Here is a 15,846-nt window from a genome sequence, read left to right on the forward strand (position 1 = left end):
ATCATGTATCAAGGAGACCAAGATGACTTGATACAAGTTCTTCCTTCTGAACTCCAGTTCTGGAGGAAGCCACGCACTTTAAGGATGACAATAATCGGATAGTGCTTCTCTCTTATCAGTACGCCAAACCCTGCAGAATCTTAACAGGATCTTCCAGTTAACGAATCGAGCCCCCTGTGCACCACTGAACACCACACTGTGTCACTGTGCTCCAGAATATTTTACAGTTTCTTTTCTTTTGTTTTGTCTCTTTATTTCAACAAAATGAAAATAGAGCTCGGAAGTAAGTTGTGTGAGCCGCTCCCTTCGACATTCGCAGAATTTTCTACTGGCTGCATGCACCCAAGCGGGTCCCTGATTTGTGAATTTTAGTAGTCTGACTGCTGCTGTGGAAATGTGATCCAAAATCATGATATTTTCCTGTGATAAGTGAAGTTCACAAGGAAGAAATCAACATATGTTTCTTATTCTTCTTTTTTTTGGGGGGGGGGGGGATAAAAGCACAATACACAGCTGCATGTTATCTTTTATTCTGGCAGCTGCAGCTTAAGTAGGCTTCTTCTCCCCATTCTCCGACGTTCCAGGCAGTCTAAACAGCAACGAGGCAACATAATTTAAGTTCAAGGAGCTACAGGTATTCCAATCAAATAGGGCTAATCTACGCCAGCTTTCCAGATTAGCGGAAAACAAAATGGGCAAAATTCTACTGTCATGAACGTAATGCAGAAATCCCAGACAAGTAAATGGGGCTCCCTTGTTGTGAAGGACCCACCTCAGGCAAGGGACCAGCACCGGCCCTTCCGCTGGGCTTGCAGAACTCAGGGCTCTCCTGCCCTCACAAGTTGCTGGAGGCTTCTGATCTGGTGTCCCCAGACTTCAGGCATGTGTGCCAACTATACTATGACCTACTTAAATCTGAACAGAAAGCGTGATACAAATCCCTATTCTAAATGGATAAAAATATATATCACTCCCAGCAACGAGAGGTGAAGATAACATCAGTTGATAATTGAAACACAGCTACTGAATTCTAACCATAGGCTATTGCCTGGAGAGAGCTCTGAGCTGCAATCCTGCTCCTTCTTTTTTTAAAAAGGAGGCCCTGGCAGGTGTTAGGAGATAAAAAACAGGATAGGACCAGCCTGAGACATTTTTCTTATAATAATCAAGAATTGGGAGAGAATTAAAGGGAATAACTGTCTCTCCATCTGTTTCAGCCTTGTTTAGTGTCTTGTTGGAGTACCACTTAGTCATCTAGAACACCTCTGTTGGTATAAATCCAGCACTGCAGAAACACTGTCCTAATCTAACCCTCTTCTTTTCATACATGCAGAAACTTAAGGTCAAGTTGGGGCCAGGGAGGAAAGAATCCACGTGTCACAGTGTTACGCTCTGTAGTACATTTCTCTATAATGACCCACACATTTTCAAAGTTGGGGGTTTTTTTCTGGGGGGGGGGGGGGCTTGTTCTTAAAAGGCACACATCCAGAATTGTAACCCTTGCACGTACTTGGAGAAATACATCTCGACAACATATTAGATTTAAATATGCTTGTCAATTTCTTTTAGATTCAAACACATTCTGTCTCTATAGTAGCTTAAAAAGGAGCTACTTAACTGAGCTCCAAGTCTTCTAATAGAGAAACACATAGTTAGGATCACAAGTTCTAACCTTAAGCTGTTTTCGATGGTTAAAGATCGTGTTTTAAGCAGGTGTCAGTTAAACTCTTACTGGCAGAAGGAACTGTCTCTTCGCTGTGGAGCAGATTTCGTGACATATTGGATACCCACATTTCAGAACAAAATCACTGAGCATCGTGAACATGTGTTACAGAAATCTCCCTGGCAGTAAAATCTTGCCCTGTGAATTTTTTTTTATCCCTTCTAGCTAATTACCTTTCATTTAAATTGGGAAATAATAGAGAGTGCTCTCTCCAACATTAATACTATACTTTGTAAAGTGACCCACCATTGAAGTAACAAGATTAGCGTGGATTCTCTCACCAAGTAGCTCAGAGAGACCTGCTTCTCTTTTGGAGCATGGCTCCCAGTGGTTGGCTTAAAGAACAAACCACTTTTCTCTCTCTTGTTAGAAAAATCTTAGTTTCTTGGTACCGTAGCAAGCACTGAGGAAATATTTCTTGAAATATTATGTAAATAAGGAATGATAAGTACTCAGTCAGAAAGAGTATTTTCTTAAAAGAACAGTGGCTTTCTGACTGTCAATCAGATATATGCAATGATATTTTTAAAGTTTCTAAAAGTAACTATATACAAGGACAGATCCCATCTGTTGGACACTTTAATTGTCCTGTGACTTTTATCTCCAATAAAAATTAAGAAAACTTCTCACCAAGAAATGCTCTGGCTTCCTTTCAAATTCAATGGCAGTTTAAGATAAAAGTCAAGTGAAATACAATGAAGAATAAGAGAACTATGTGTTTTGAGTTATCTTGCTGCTGGTTGAATAAAAGTTTTCTTTTTGCAAAGAAGAATCTCACTTATCACTGTATTTCATCAGGTTCAAATGCCTAACCCAACCCATCTCAGACTAAACAGGGCCGATGCCCGTATCCAGTCACGTAGGCATAGGAAGGTGCTCGCTGCTCCCACACTGATGAAATTCCAGCTGCTTTGCATACTTCTTCCTATGTCTATTTGTCACGATACTGGGGCTTTAAGGAATGTTTTGGCTTTTCTCATATGGTTAAATCCTTATGAGCCTTTCCCAATTCAACTTTAACTACCCGGTAAATAGCTGTCCTAAGGACACCTCATCTCTTAGTCTCTATTTTCCTTTTTTGCGGTGTTGGGGAAGCATGCTTCTCATTGTACCGATACATAACCAGTTTGGACTTTACCCCAAATATTCAAGGCATTATCCATGCAGTTATTTGCTCTTGTCAATTCTGTGCATGCTCTTTGGAAGGCGTATGATAGCCGTAGCAAAAAAGGAGCCCTTCTGACTTCAGATTTTGTCTTTTAGATTAAGGAGTGTAAAAATGGAGCAGAGGAAACTGAATGACCAAGCAAACACGTTGGTGGACCTGGCAAAGGTAAGCATGGGTCTCAGCCCTCGTGATTACATCTCTGGGAACTAACCACTGCACAAAACCCAATAATGCTGCAAGGGGAGGCCACCCCAAACTTATTTAACAAATTAAATTATAAGAACCATGCTGAGAGGATGGCCTAAACTGTAAGAATTTTTCTAAAACTCTTAATATGTGCTTTCGTTACATGCGTTGTTCAGCCCCGTCCTAAACACCCTAAAAGCTTTCCCACTGCCAGTGCTTTGCAAGCTCAGTAAGAATCCAGTGCACTACGAGGCAGCACCTTTGCGGTTTTTCTGCGTAGCTCAGTCTCATCCCTGTGAAAGCAGATGCACATCCTGGGTTTCACTATGTGGCTCAGGGCTACACAGAGCTCAAGAGAATTATTTTCTGTATTTTAAACCAACATAGACTTTTTTTTGACATACAAGAAATTAGAGCTTACAGCTGTCTTTCAAAAAAGGGTCATCACTTTTTATAATTTATGGTGGTTTCTGTATGATACAAAAACCATGCCATTTTTTACATGGTTCTTCTCAAGTAAACTCCACTTTCAAAATGTGACAACATTGCCTTTTCCTGCGTTACTTCCAAAGGAAGCATTAGAATAGCGTTCTGAGCCTTTCAACACAAATGCTTTTCCAGAGGCAGCTCTCAGTTGGACCCAGACGTCCTACTGCTTGTCGGATGTATCAGCTGTGTCCTTTTTAAAGCCTCCAGTATAATCTATAAAAATTACACCTGTTTGTCTGAGCCCCATGAAATAGCACAATTAATTATATTCATGTTAATGTATATCAACAAGACATGCTATATAAATACGTTGAAAATGAATATTTGATATCCTGTAAGTAGAAGACCACAAGTGAAATATGTAACGACTTACCTCTGGGAGAGCGGGCATCATTCATTCACGCTGGGCAGCACACGGATGTGAGGACCAAAGATGTGCTCAGTATTTTCACACATGGCTCCCACAGGGACACATGAGGAACAAACATGGGGCGCATTCTTTCATCACTCCTAGATCAAATGATAAAAGACATTGGGTGTTATTATGAAAAAGAAAACATACTTGCAGTGCTTGAAAATAATATGTAAGATACATCATTTTACTATGTGTAACATCGTATATATTACTGTTATACATACTATATATAATAGATACACTCTTGAAGTAAAATTATATATTTATGATGCAAGATGCTGTTTCTATTATTTCTTCAGTGCTATGCTTATTATTAGGACTGGCTATGCCATCAGGGTTCAGTATTTTCTGAATGAACGGATGTTGCTTACATAGTCTCAAGACTGTGTGGTAAAAATAAAAGTCAATGTATTCTGTCTTCATGGCCAAACTCAAACTAGGTGACTGTGTTCTGAATAATAACTCCCTTATTTAATCAGTTCATTTATCATCATTAAGAGGTTGTTAAGCAAGATAAGAGCACATATTATAGAGGCAAATTAGATAGAAGGAGGGAAGGTTTAACCAAAGGAGTCTGAGACTTGGGAAAGGCTGCCCTGGACAGGGGTTCATGTCTCCATCCTTCCCTTCTTGACCACCATCTTCCCTCTCTGGCTCTGAGCTGATCAGCCCTGAGGTCCTCTTTCCTTCTCTCTTGGCTATTTCCAGAACTGTAACTGGGGGGTCAGAGTTATGAATACCCTCTGATCAAGAAAATCAATTACCAAATTCGCCAGGATCCCAAAAGCCTTTTCCTATCTCAAACCACTTAGTTCTGATTAAGCTGCAGCCCATAAAATGGATTCGTTAACTTGAGTATCTCCCCAACTTTATTCTCTCAATGATTTTCTGTAAAAATGTTATTTGACCCAACGGAGAGCCTATAATTTGGAACAGAGGACAGTGAAGAAACTTGGGAATTTTTAAATTGCTTAAGTGACTCAGTGACTTGAACAAATCAGTTTGTCCTAAGCCTCATTCATATTCCACCTTCAAAGTTTCTGCTACATCCCAATACCATCTGTACTATTACGCGTTGTTCTTTAAGTCGGCTTGTTTTTCAAAAGCAGCCTTGTCCTAATTAATATACATGTGGCAAAATGAAGTTGATCTGCTAACTTTTCCAACAGCCATTAAAATATATACATAAATATGAAATCAAAACCTGTTCATCTGTACACCACCCAGCGTCCCTGGCCGCACCACCAGCAGCACCTGCACACCACTTTCTGCAGCTGGATCAGAGTAATGCCTGGGCTCTTGTATTTCTAAATCCTGGCATTGAACAGACGCTGAATTTGCTTGGCCAGGCTGAGTGTTCAGTTAGCTGACCCCACCCCACCACACTGTGTATCACCCAAATGAGACCAGCCCTCAAGCTGCTGTGAGAGTGGACAGTTTGCTTCCAGGGCAAGTGTAATTAAACCTTCGCTCTTTGTCTCTCTCTTCCTCTCACGCCTGTTTTCCAGACCCAGAACATCATGTATGACATGATTTCCGACTTAAATGAAAGGAGTGAAGACTTTGAGAAGAGGATTGTTACCCTGGAAACAAAATTAGAGACGCTGATTGGCAGCATCCACGCCCTGCCTGGGCTCATAAGCCAGACCATCAGGCAGCAGCAGAGAGATTTCCTCGAGGCTCAGATGGAGAACTACGACAAGCACGTCCCCTATGACGCTGAGCGGTCCCGGTCCTCGTCCAGGAGGCGGAGGTCCTCCTCCACGGCGCCACCAACTTCATCAGAGAGTAGCTAGAAGAGAATCAGTTAACCACAAAATAAGACTTTTTGCCATCATATGGTCAATATTTTAGCTTTTATTGTAAAGCCCCTATGGTTCTAATCAGCGTTATCCGGGTTCTGATGTCAGAATCCTGGGAACCTGAACACTAAGTTTTAGGCCAAAATGAGTGAAAACTCTTTTTTTTTTTCCTTTCAGATGCACAGGGAATGCACCTATGATTGCTATATAGATTGTTCCTCCTGTGATTTCACTACCTTTTTATCTGCGCACTTCAAGCAGACTTTACTGCTACATTATATGATATGTAATAAAAAAGTTAATTTCTGCACATACTTGTTCTGTCATTTGACATTTCTAAAGGTTCACTTCGCACATGCTTTTCAGGGTAAAATGATTGATCATCATCCAATGCATGCTAATCATTTTTATTTCTGAAAGTTTGGGCAGTTGGAAGAAGACTTTCAACTACCCCACCCATACCCTATACACTGAGACTTTCTCTCGTGATGAAACATTACAGACACAGCCATTTGACCTAGCCAGCTGACTGTTCTCCGTGACTTCACAATGTCTCATTTCTAATTCCGTTTGTGTCCAAATTATATGGGAAGTGAGGCTTTAACATCAAAGCTTGTGTATAAAGTAGGGGCACAGTTGTTTTCAAGAATTGTTGTTTTCCCAGTTTACCAGCAGATTTACTTGAAGAAAGTATCAGGGTTACACCACTGTCTATGAACTGATGTTGCAGAATTTTAGATTTAAACTACCTATGTCATCACTTCTCATACATTTATTTATTCTAAGGGGCCCCTGATGCACCCTGTGTGTGGCTCATACACGCATGTTCACAGGTGCATGTGGCTGCATAGCTCCGAAGAGCATGATCAACACAAAGGAGCAGCACTCTGGCCATGACACACGCCACCAAGCAAGTGGTCTGTACTTCCAAACGTGGTACATGGAAGTCAGCGGCATCCAGTATATTTCACAAGTTTTATTGTGCTTGTTTCACGGGCAGTTAAGGTCAGCTTTTGTGAAATGGAACTGGCTAGTTACTGCTGTTAACACATCTCTTCCCATATTTACTCTAGGAACCCAGTGGGTTTAGCAGAACCGTTCTGAGGTAACAGCACTGTGGACTTCACTTCCCTTACATGGTGGTCGTCTCTAGAGTCTACAGTAAGAGCTGGTCTACAGTGGTAGGGTCAAATGCCATAAAAATAAGGCTCCATTCGGACACCTCTTAAACCAGTCCTATTGGGTTGGGCCTAGATCTAAAAACGACTCCTTCATTTTCAGAGAAGTCTGCTTTGACCCTCTAACCCTTTATTCTGCACCACACCCTTTGGTGTCTACCTTACGACACTGCAAGTTGCTAGCACACCAAGTAGTTTTCTTCTTTAACACAAAACTAGAGCTATATATTTCATCACCTTACAGAGTTCAATGAATAAAAGTCACTTTCATAACTATTCTCCATAACTGATGCAAAAATCTAACATTGGCATTCAAGATCAAACACGTAAGTATATGACTCCTTTAGGCTGCATGAGAATCACTTGCCACTTACTATGGCCCATCTGAAGTGGCTGCAGACAAAGCTGATTCACACATCTTACATATGTCTGTACAGGACGAGGGCAAGGCCTGGAAATAAGCGAAAGAAAAATGATTAGAGCACTGCTTACTGGAACACACTGCGAGGTAAACAAACTTTAGAATCCTACTTCATCAAGATTTTGGCTTCGTAGATAAAATTTTCTTTTATACGTTCTGGGTCACAAGAATATATCAAGTATCTGGTGTTTAAACAATGGATGTAAGGAGTGAGAAACTGAAAAGATGATTAATGTGTTCCTACAATTGTTGCAGTTACTTCTTGCATAATTAAGTTTAATTTTCATCTTACTGATCAATTAGCACCACCACTCCAGAATACGAGAAGACTGGGGCTAGAATAATATATTGCTCCTCTTGCTGAGGAAGAGATGAGAACGTGAGTTTTATGTAGATTTCACTGCCTTGCGTCACTCTCCTGTTCCGATCCCCAGTTAACTGCAGCTCATGTAGGGTGTAATTCTCTACTCCAAAAACTGATCTTCCTTTTCCTATTTCTTTATGCAAAGTATACGAGGCCTGGTAATGAGTCAACAAGACAGTATGATCTTTTGTTTTGATATTTTAAACAACATCAAATAACCACAATTTGGAAGAGGAGTCAAGGACCCATCTATCGCATAGACATTGTGGTCAACGATTTGCAGAATGAAACCAACTTTTCCTGACATTTCCAAGCCTCCCCCAACATGGCTTTGAACGTGAAGCAACGTCTTTTGAGGGCTCCTTGGAGAGCTGCTCTTTCGTGAACTCTACGCCTTCCTCTAATTTACACTGTGTTTTCCAAAATTTCTAATTTGATAACTGAGTCTGTTCTTACACTTCAACCTACCACATCCTAGCCTCTCTCTCTCCAGCCTGCACAAGGACGTATGACCACCACAAATCATTCTGAATTACAATGACGACGCCTTCCTCAATATTTTCATTTCCCCTACTGACACACAGTGTCATGGATTGGCCACTAGAAAGAAGAGTCCATGCTATTCAAATAAAAAAGGATGAACCAAAGTCTTAACATGGAGTAGATCTAGGAAATTTCATATGCTTTCTCCCTAATTTCACCTCCCTTGGCAACTGTTTTCCAACAGACTCTCCACCAAAGCATCTGCAATAATCAAATAATTATGTTCGAGGACAGGGTGGGAAGTGGGAGAAAAACCTGTTGGTTAGGTTTCATATAAATCTTTAGATACGGATTAAAATTTCACAGCCCTACTGTTTTTCAACTTAGCCCAGTCTGGAGAATGACAAAGTAGAAAGAAAAGGAGATTAAAATTCAGAATTGGGTTCGGAACTGAGTTCCGCCACTCGCAGGCTCTGTGTACTGAACAGCCACAATCCTGAGCCTCCTTTTTCTCATCCACAAAATGAGTATAAAAAGGCACAGCTAACAGTGAGGCTCTGTAAAGCCTAGCACCTACTTAACGAAATGATGGTGGGTATTTTTAATACTATTTCCAGTAAAAGGCAACAAATATTAAACACCCCCGCTATCTGCCTGTCTCATTACAACTTCCAACACGTGGCGGCAGAGGCCGCAAGCCCTCCCCCTTCACCTGTCTAGCTCTTAACGCAAGTTACAGGACTCGGGATTGATTTATTCATCTCCTGCTCCTATCACCGCTCTTGCTTAATGTGATCCCAGAATATCAGCTCGTATATACGTTCCTTGTGCTTCTGTCATCCTCCTTCCTCTCCGTGCCATCCCACAAACTCTGTTCATAACCATGATCCAGAAACATGAAGGCGTTTATGCCGTACGCTTAGGACTTGGGATATGTGGTGAGGGGCGTGCTGATACAGTCACCCAGCACTTGGACCAAAGGGCTCACTTCCTTGTCCAAATCCACCCCTGTAGTCCATGAGCCTTCACAGACTTCTCCCAGTCTATGGAACCCTCCCTAACAGTTTGTGAGTTCCAGCCGAACCATCAAGTCCATCTATCCAGAAAAAATTATCAAACTGGTTGTTTGACAGAATCGTAGAAGATGTGGTGCCTGCAGCCCCTGCAGGGAGGGCTATGACATGAGGCACTTCTCTCCATCTCACTGTCACTGTTGTGAGAGGCCCTGATGGGCATGCTCTTTTTCAGTTTCTTAGGCCAGGGAACAAACAAAAATAGAGCCCTGCCAATGATGCGTTCTAAAACTTCTGTCAAATATGTCACAAGTCAGTGAACCCAGAAACAGAAAATACAGATAACGTGACAGTTATTTCATATTTCAAATTTTTACAAATACTTGGAATTTTTTTCTCCAGTCATGCCCTTTTCTCTAGTTATGGGTTTTCCTCTGACCCAGTGTTCTCAGTCCTCCATTGGTGCAGGGAGGAGGGGAGGGAGCAGCTACAAGAGTAATTAGAAGATACCGGGACTGCTCACCGGGGCAGTGTTAGCACCACTGGATTGGTGCTCGCTCAAGTTCAGATCCAAAAGTTGGATCTAACAGTTCAGATCTCTGAGATTTGCAAATATTAACTATTATATATATATATATATATATATATATATATATATATAAATAGATTTAAAAAACCGTATTTCTTCTACATAGCACAGGGAACTACATTCAATTATCTTGTAATAGCCTTTGATGAAAAAGAATATGAAAACAAATATATGCATGTACATGCATGACTGGGACACTGTGCTGTACACCAGAGACTGACACATTGTGACTGACTGTACTTTAATAATAAAAGACAAAAAAAAATTTATGAAAGTTCAGATCTAAAAGTGGAGTGTGAGGGAGGCAGGGGTCCACAAACTGTGACCAAGCAGAAAGCCGGACAGAGGGACACTTTCTCTCCAGCCTTTCTACTTGCTTAATAACTAGCCTCTTCTCTACTCCTGCTTAGAAAAACAACTCTTGTCTCTACATAGCCCTACTATTTAGTTATCAATGTCCCTGAGGTCTTCCACTCTGGCCAAAAATAAAAATTAAAAGCTGTGAACAAGATATTTCTTGTTAGTCAATTCTGTCACTTAAAAAACATATTTGGGGGCAGTGAAACCTAGTGCCCTCAGCTAAGGTAAAGGAATAAAAATACCTGAGGACCCTAAATGAGTTTAACTCAAAGGCAAAATACACATGTGTCTGACAAGGGACTTGTACAGGTCACAGAACAAACTGTGTTCCCACCCACACGCAGAGGAAGTGCCACCTGTCACCTCCACTGAAGGCCAGCAGGTAACGAGCCCTCAGTCATGCAGGCCAGCACCGCACACGCTTGCAGACACTGTGGCCACCGCCCGCCTCAGATGTAGACGAGCGGTGGCATGTGACACTAAAATAAAGATATCTGTGTCTGCGCTGTAAAGGGAGGCTCAAAATCACTTTAACAAGAAGACATTTGGTACAACGTACAACAAAAATCAAACGCCTTCTGGTCATAACATTCTAAATCTACATTACTCTGTCTCAAAGACCAGAATTTTCACTGTGCCACCTACCACCCCTTCAGGGGGAACTAGAGGAGATGCAGACTGTCTTCAGTTTTAAGGCATCTACTGTGATCATGTGTTGCTCTGAGTCGCACAGACCCACTGTCCCTCCATGTCAGTGATCCCCAGCTTCACTTGTTCTACTGCCTCTAAATGAAACTGTTAGGTCAAACATTTTTATTTTTGTGGACTTTGGGAATGTAAGTCCAAAATTAGCCTTTCTGTTGGATACAATTACAGTGCCTCAGAGAGAAAAGTGACAGTGAATAGATAAAAGGCTTTAAGTGAGCCACTTTTTAATTTTTGAGTTAGTAAGAGAAAAATACATACTAGGAGGAAATATTGGTATCCCTTAAATATGACTACAATGGGGTACTTTTTACTTTCCTTCTTTGAAACCTCATTTTTATACTACTTAAATGTTCTAAACATGTTTAGAGACACTGAGGATTATAATTCACTTAACAGAGAGCACTGACAAAGGTGTTTTTGCTCTTAAATCAGGCTGCAGTGGGAAAAAAAAAAGATAAAATTTTTCTAGTGATTGGGAAATAGCCCCAGTGTGGAATCCTTTGTACTTCATGAGATTCCTGTCCCCTCTGTTTTCTAGAAAGTCACATTAAGAGGCTATGTTTTCTGTATCAGTAATAGAGAGGATCTGAAAACCTAGTAAAAAGCCAAATACTGCTTTTAAAAAACATTTCTTTTAAATTAAAAGATTAAATGTTTAGAGGAAAAACCTTTTGCAAAGGTATTTAATGAAAACTTCTTTATAAAAAGGAGAGAAGTAAAGGTAATAACATGTGTTTTCATTCCTGACTTTGATAATTAGAAAACAAACCATAAATCAAAATGATTTTGGAAAAAGAAAAAAACCCCAACAAGAAAGCGTAAAAATGAGAAAGCAAAAAGCAAGGGATCCTAAGTAAAATGAAACATAACACCCTGACAGTAAGTAGAATGGTTTAATTTACACTCTTTAAGAATAGACCATAAGATTGAGTTAAACACAAAATGCATCCATGTGCTTTTTACAAAAGACACAAAATTATAGAAAAAAAAGTTAAAACCCAAATTCCAGGGGATAATTTAACTAGTGCAAACAAATGAAAACAACGTTAGCAACATTCGCTTCAGACTAATGGAACTTAAGAGAACCTGTATGAAGTGGTAAAAGGATGGCCATGTGACACTGATCACTGAAGAGACAGCTGACATGAACTATATGCACTGAAACAGCAAAGCATTTAAGCACAGCTACCAGAAAGAAAAGAAAAAACAATCATTGTGGGAGATTTTAAGACCTCTTTCAGCCTGGAGAGATTCAACAAACCAAAAATTAAGAGTCATGCTTTATCAAGAAAAATAAACATTATCAGAACTGGCCCCAGAATTAATAGACGCATGAAAGATGTGCCTTTTAATAAATGACCTGGAGGAAGAAGACAGGCATTTTTCAAAAGATAGTATTAGATCCAAACCAAAAACAGACTCACAGACACAGAAAACAAACTACAGTTACCAAAGGAGAAAGGGCAGGGAGGGAATAAATTAGGGGTTGGGGATTAAAAGACACATGTTACTGTATATAAAATAGACAAACAACAAGGACCTACTTGTATAGCACAGCGAACTATATTCTATTTCTTGCAATAACATATAATGGGAAAGAATCTAGAAAGAAAAAAATACATATGTATGTATATGTATAACTGAATCACTGTGCTATACCCCTGAAACTAACATTGTACATCAACTACACTTCAATTTAAAAAAAAGAGATTTTACTCCATACAAAAGCTCAATGTGAAAACGAAATTACACAAGTATTAGAACACAATGTGGGTGAATTTCTCTAAAACCTAGGTATAATGAAAGGTCTTCTAGAATCCAGAGGCAATAAAAGACTCATAAATTTGACTTACTAAAAGTAAGAGAACTATTGCATAGCCACATAAGAAAAGATGGCAAAAAGTTAAAAGAAACTGATAAACTGGAAGAAACATTTGCAACATTTATCACAGACAAAGGACCAATATCTCTAGCATAGAGAAAGAATTCTTAAAATTGAGAGAAGTTCTAAAACCCTGATAGGAAGTAGAAAAATGGGCAAAAGACAGATGATTTTCCCCCCAAAAAAGGATATATAATAATTCTTAAACAGATCCAGAGATGTTCATTTCATTCATAATAACAGAAATGCAAATTAAAACAACACTGATACACGACTCCTCACCTATTAAATTGGAAAACACTGGAAGTTTGACAGACTAGTTTTTTGTGAAGTGGGTACATAAGTACTTCAATACTTTGCAGATGGGAAGGTAAAAGGGTACAATCCAGTGGAAGGAAATGTGGCAATATCTACGAAACCTACAATGGATTTCTTTTTGACCCAAAAATATTTCTTTTAGGTTTTTATCTCTAAAATGTAACTTCAACATTATGTAAGTATATACAAACAAGAGCATTAATTACAGCATTGCTTGGAACTGCAAAGCATCCAATATAGCGTAAACACTGACATTGTAAAATTTTGTTCCAAATGGAATACTATGCAGCTGAATAAAAGAATGAGGCTGATCTTTGCAATCATATAGGGAATGATTTCCAGGATTCATTGATAAAACTGTATACCTACAGGACACAGGTGGGAATAGGGTGGAAGGGATAGGAAGGAGTAGCTGACGTTTGTCTGCACATATGATTAATAACAATTTTTACTTCTTGAGTTATGTTATTTTTATGCTCAAAAGTTCTGTATAACAATGAAATATCATAAAAGAAAAGAAAAAAGATACCTTTAAAATTGCATCAAAAAAAACCCTCAATAATAAACCTGACCAAGAAGGTGAAAGACTTATATGCAGAGAACTATAAAACACTGGATAAGGAAATTAAAGATGATTTAAAGAAATAAAAGGATATTCCACACTCTTGGATTGAAAAATTAATATTGCTAAAATGGCCATACTACCCAAAGCAATCTACAGATTTAATGCCATCCCTATCAAATGACCCAAAATATTTTTCACGGAACTAGAAAAAAATAATCTTAAAATTTATACAGAATCACGAAAGACCCAGAATTGCCACAGCAATACAGAAGAAAAAGAACGAAGCTGAAGGAATAACCCTTCCAGACTTCAGACAATCCTACAAAGCAACAGATTTCCAGTCAAGATGGCGGTGTTGTAGGACCATGAACTCACCTCTGCTTGCAACTACAAGACTACAGAGCAATAGTAATCAAAACAGCATGATATTGGCAGAAAAACAGACATATGGATCAATGGAACACAGTAGGGAGCCCAAAAATAAACCCACGGACTTACGGTCAATTAATCTTTGAAAAAGGAGGCAAGAATATACAATGGAGAAAATATGGTCTTTTCAAAGCAAATGGTGTTGGGAAAACTGGATAGCAGCATGTAAATCAATGAAGTTAGAACAATTTCTCACACCATATACAAAAATAAACTTAAAATGGCTTAATGACTTAAACATAAGACAAGACACTACAAACCTCCTCGAAGAAAACATAGGTAAGATTATCTTCTGACATAAATCTTACAATGTTCTCCTTGGGCAATCTACCTAGGCAATAGAAGTAAGAGCAAAAATAAACAAACAGGACCTAATTAAACTTACAAACCTTTGCACAGCAAAAGAAACTTTAAACAAAAAGAAAAGACAACCTACAGAATGGAAGAAAATATTTGCAAACGATGCAACTGACACGGGCTTAATTTCCAGAATACACACAGCTTACACAAACCAGTAACAACAACAAAACCCAAACAAAAAAATGGGCAGAAGACCAAAACAAACATTTCTCCAATGAAGACATAAAAATGACCAGTAGGCCAATGAAAAAGTGTTCAATATCAATTATCAGAGAAACGCTAATCAAAACTACAATGAGGTGTCACCTCACACCAGTCAGAATGGCCATTATTAAAATGTTCACAAACGATAAATGCTGGAGAGGGTGTAGAGAAAGGGAACCTTCCTCCACTCTTGGTGGGAACGTAGTTCGGTGCAGCCATTATGGAAAACAGTATGGAAACTCATCAAAAAACTAAAAATAGACTTACATATGATCCAGCAATCCCATTCCTAGGCATATATCCAGAGAGAACTCTAATTTGAAAAGACACCTGCACCCCAATGTTCATAGCAGTACTATATGCAATTGCCAAGACATGGGAACAACCTAAATGTCCATCTACACATGACTGGATAAAGATGCTGTAGTATATTTAAATAATGGAATACTATTCAACCATAAAAAAGACTAAAATAATGCTATTTGCAGCAACATGGGAAGACCTGGAGATTATGATATTAGGTAAAGTGAGCCAGAAACATAAAGAAAAATACCATATGCTATCACTTATATGTGGAATCTAAAAAAAAAAAAAAAGAGAGAGAGAAAAAAAGACACAAATGAATGTACTTACAAGACAGAAAGAAACCTACATAGAAAACAAACCTATGATTACCAGGGGAAAAGGGGTGGAGGTTGTGGGGGTAGAGGGATAAACTGGGAGTTCAGGATTTGCAAATACTAACGACTATATAAAACAGATAAACAACAAGGTCCTGCTGTATAGCACAGGGAATTATATTCAATACCTTGTAATAGCCTATAATGAAAAAGAATATGAAAAGGAATATATATATATATATATATATATATATATATATATATATATATATACACATACATACACACAAATATATAAAACTTAATCCCTATGCTGTGATTACACCAAAAACTTGTGACTATACCAAAAATTAACACATTGTAAACCAATTATACTTCAATAAAAAAGTTTAAAAAGTCGATTAAATAAAATAAAATTTAACCAAAATAAAAGAGAATCCAAAAATTCTATCAATGCCAATACAGGGGAAAAAAAACCCTAAAACAGAATACAAACAAAATAAACCTCAATGCACTTTAAACGAAAAATATTACCATTTCAAAATACATGTGTTGGTGGAGGAAAAAGC

General features: G+C 38.8%; 1 protein-coding gene and 1 long non-coding RNA gene across 3 annotated transcripts in view; one reads left to right on the forward strand and one right to left on the reverse strand.

The window, feature by feature from the left end:
- KCNN2 (potassium calcium-activated channel subfamily N member 2) overlaps positions 1 to 6,086 on the forward strand; it is a 127,922-nt gene extending 121,836 nt beyond the window's left edge. For both annotated transcript variants that reach the window (XM_031448838.2, XM_064483224.1), the window contains 2 exons: positions 2,987 to 3,056; positions 5,490 to 6,086. In XM_031448838.2, the coding sequence (XP_031304698.2) occupies positions 2,987 to 3,056; positions 5,490 to 5,777 (358 nt within the window). In that variant the 3' untranslated portion in view covers positions 5,778 to 6,086. The remainder of the gene's footprint in view (positions 1 to 2,986; positions 3,057 to 5,489) is intronic.
- Positions 1 to 15,846, reverse strand: part of LOC105095374 (uncharacterized) — a 399,959-nt gene that overhangs the window by 12,080 nt on the left and 372,033 nt on the right. Inside the window, exons 4-6 of the long non-coding RNA XR_837744.3 lie at positions 7,336 to 7,412; positions 5,564 to 5,773; positions 3,940 to 4,076 (exon numbers count right to left, since the gene is read on the reverse strand). This is a non-coding gene — a long non-coding RNA (uncharacterized LOC105095374). The remainder of the gene's footprint in view (positions 1 to 3,939; positions 4,077 to 5,563; positions 5,774 to 7,335; positions 7,413 to 15,846) is intronic.

This window comes from Camelus dromedarius, chromosome 3 (genome assembly GCF_036321535.1).
Source record: "Camelus dromedarius isolate mCamDro1 chromosome 3, mCamDro1.pat, whole genome shotgun sequence".
Lineage (NCBI taxonomy): Eukaryota > Metazoa > Chordata > Mammalia > Artiodactyla > Camelidae > Camelus > Camelus dromedarius.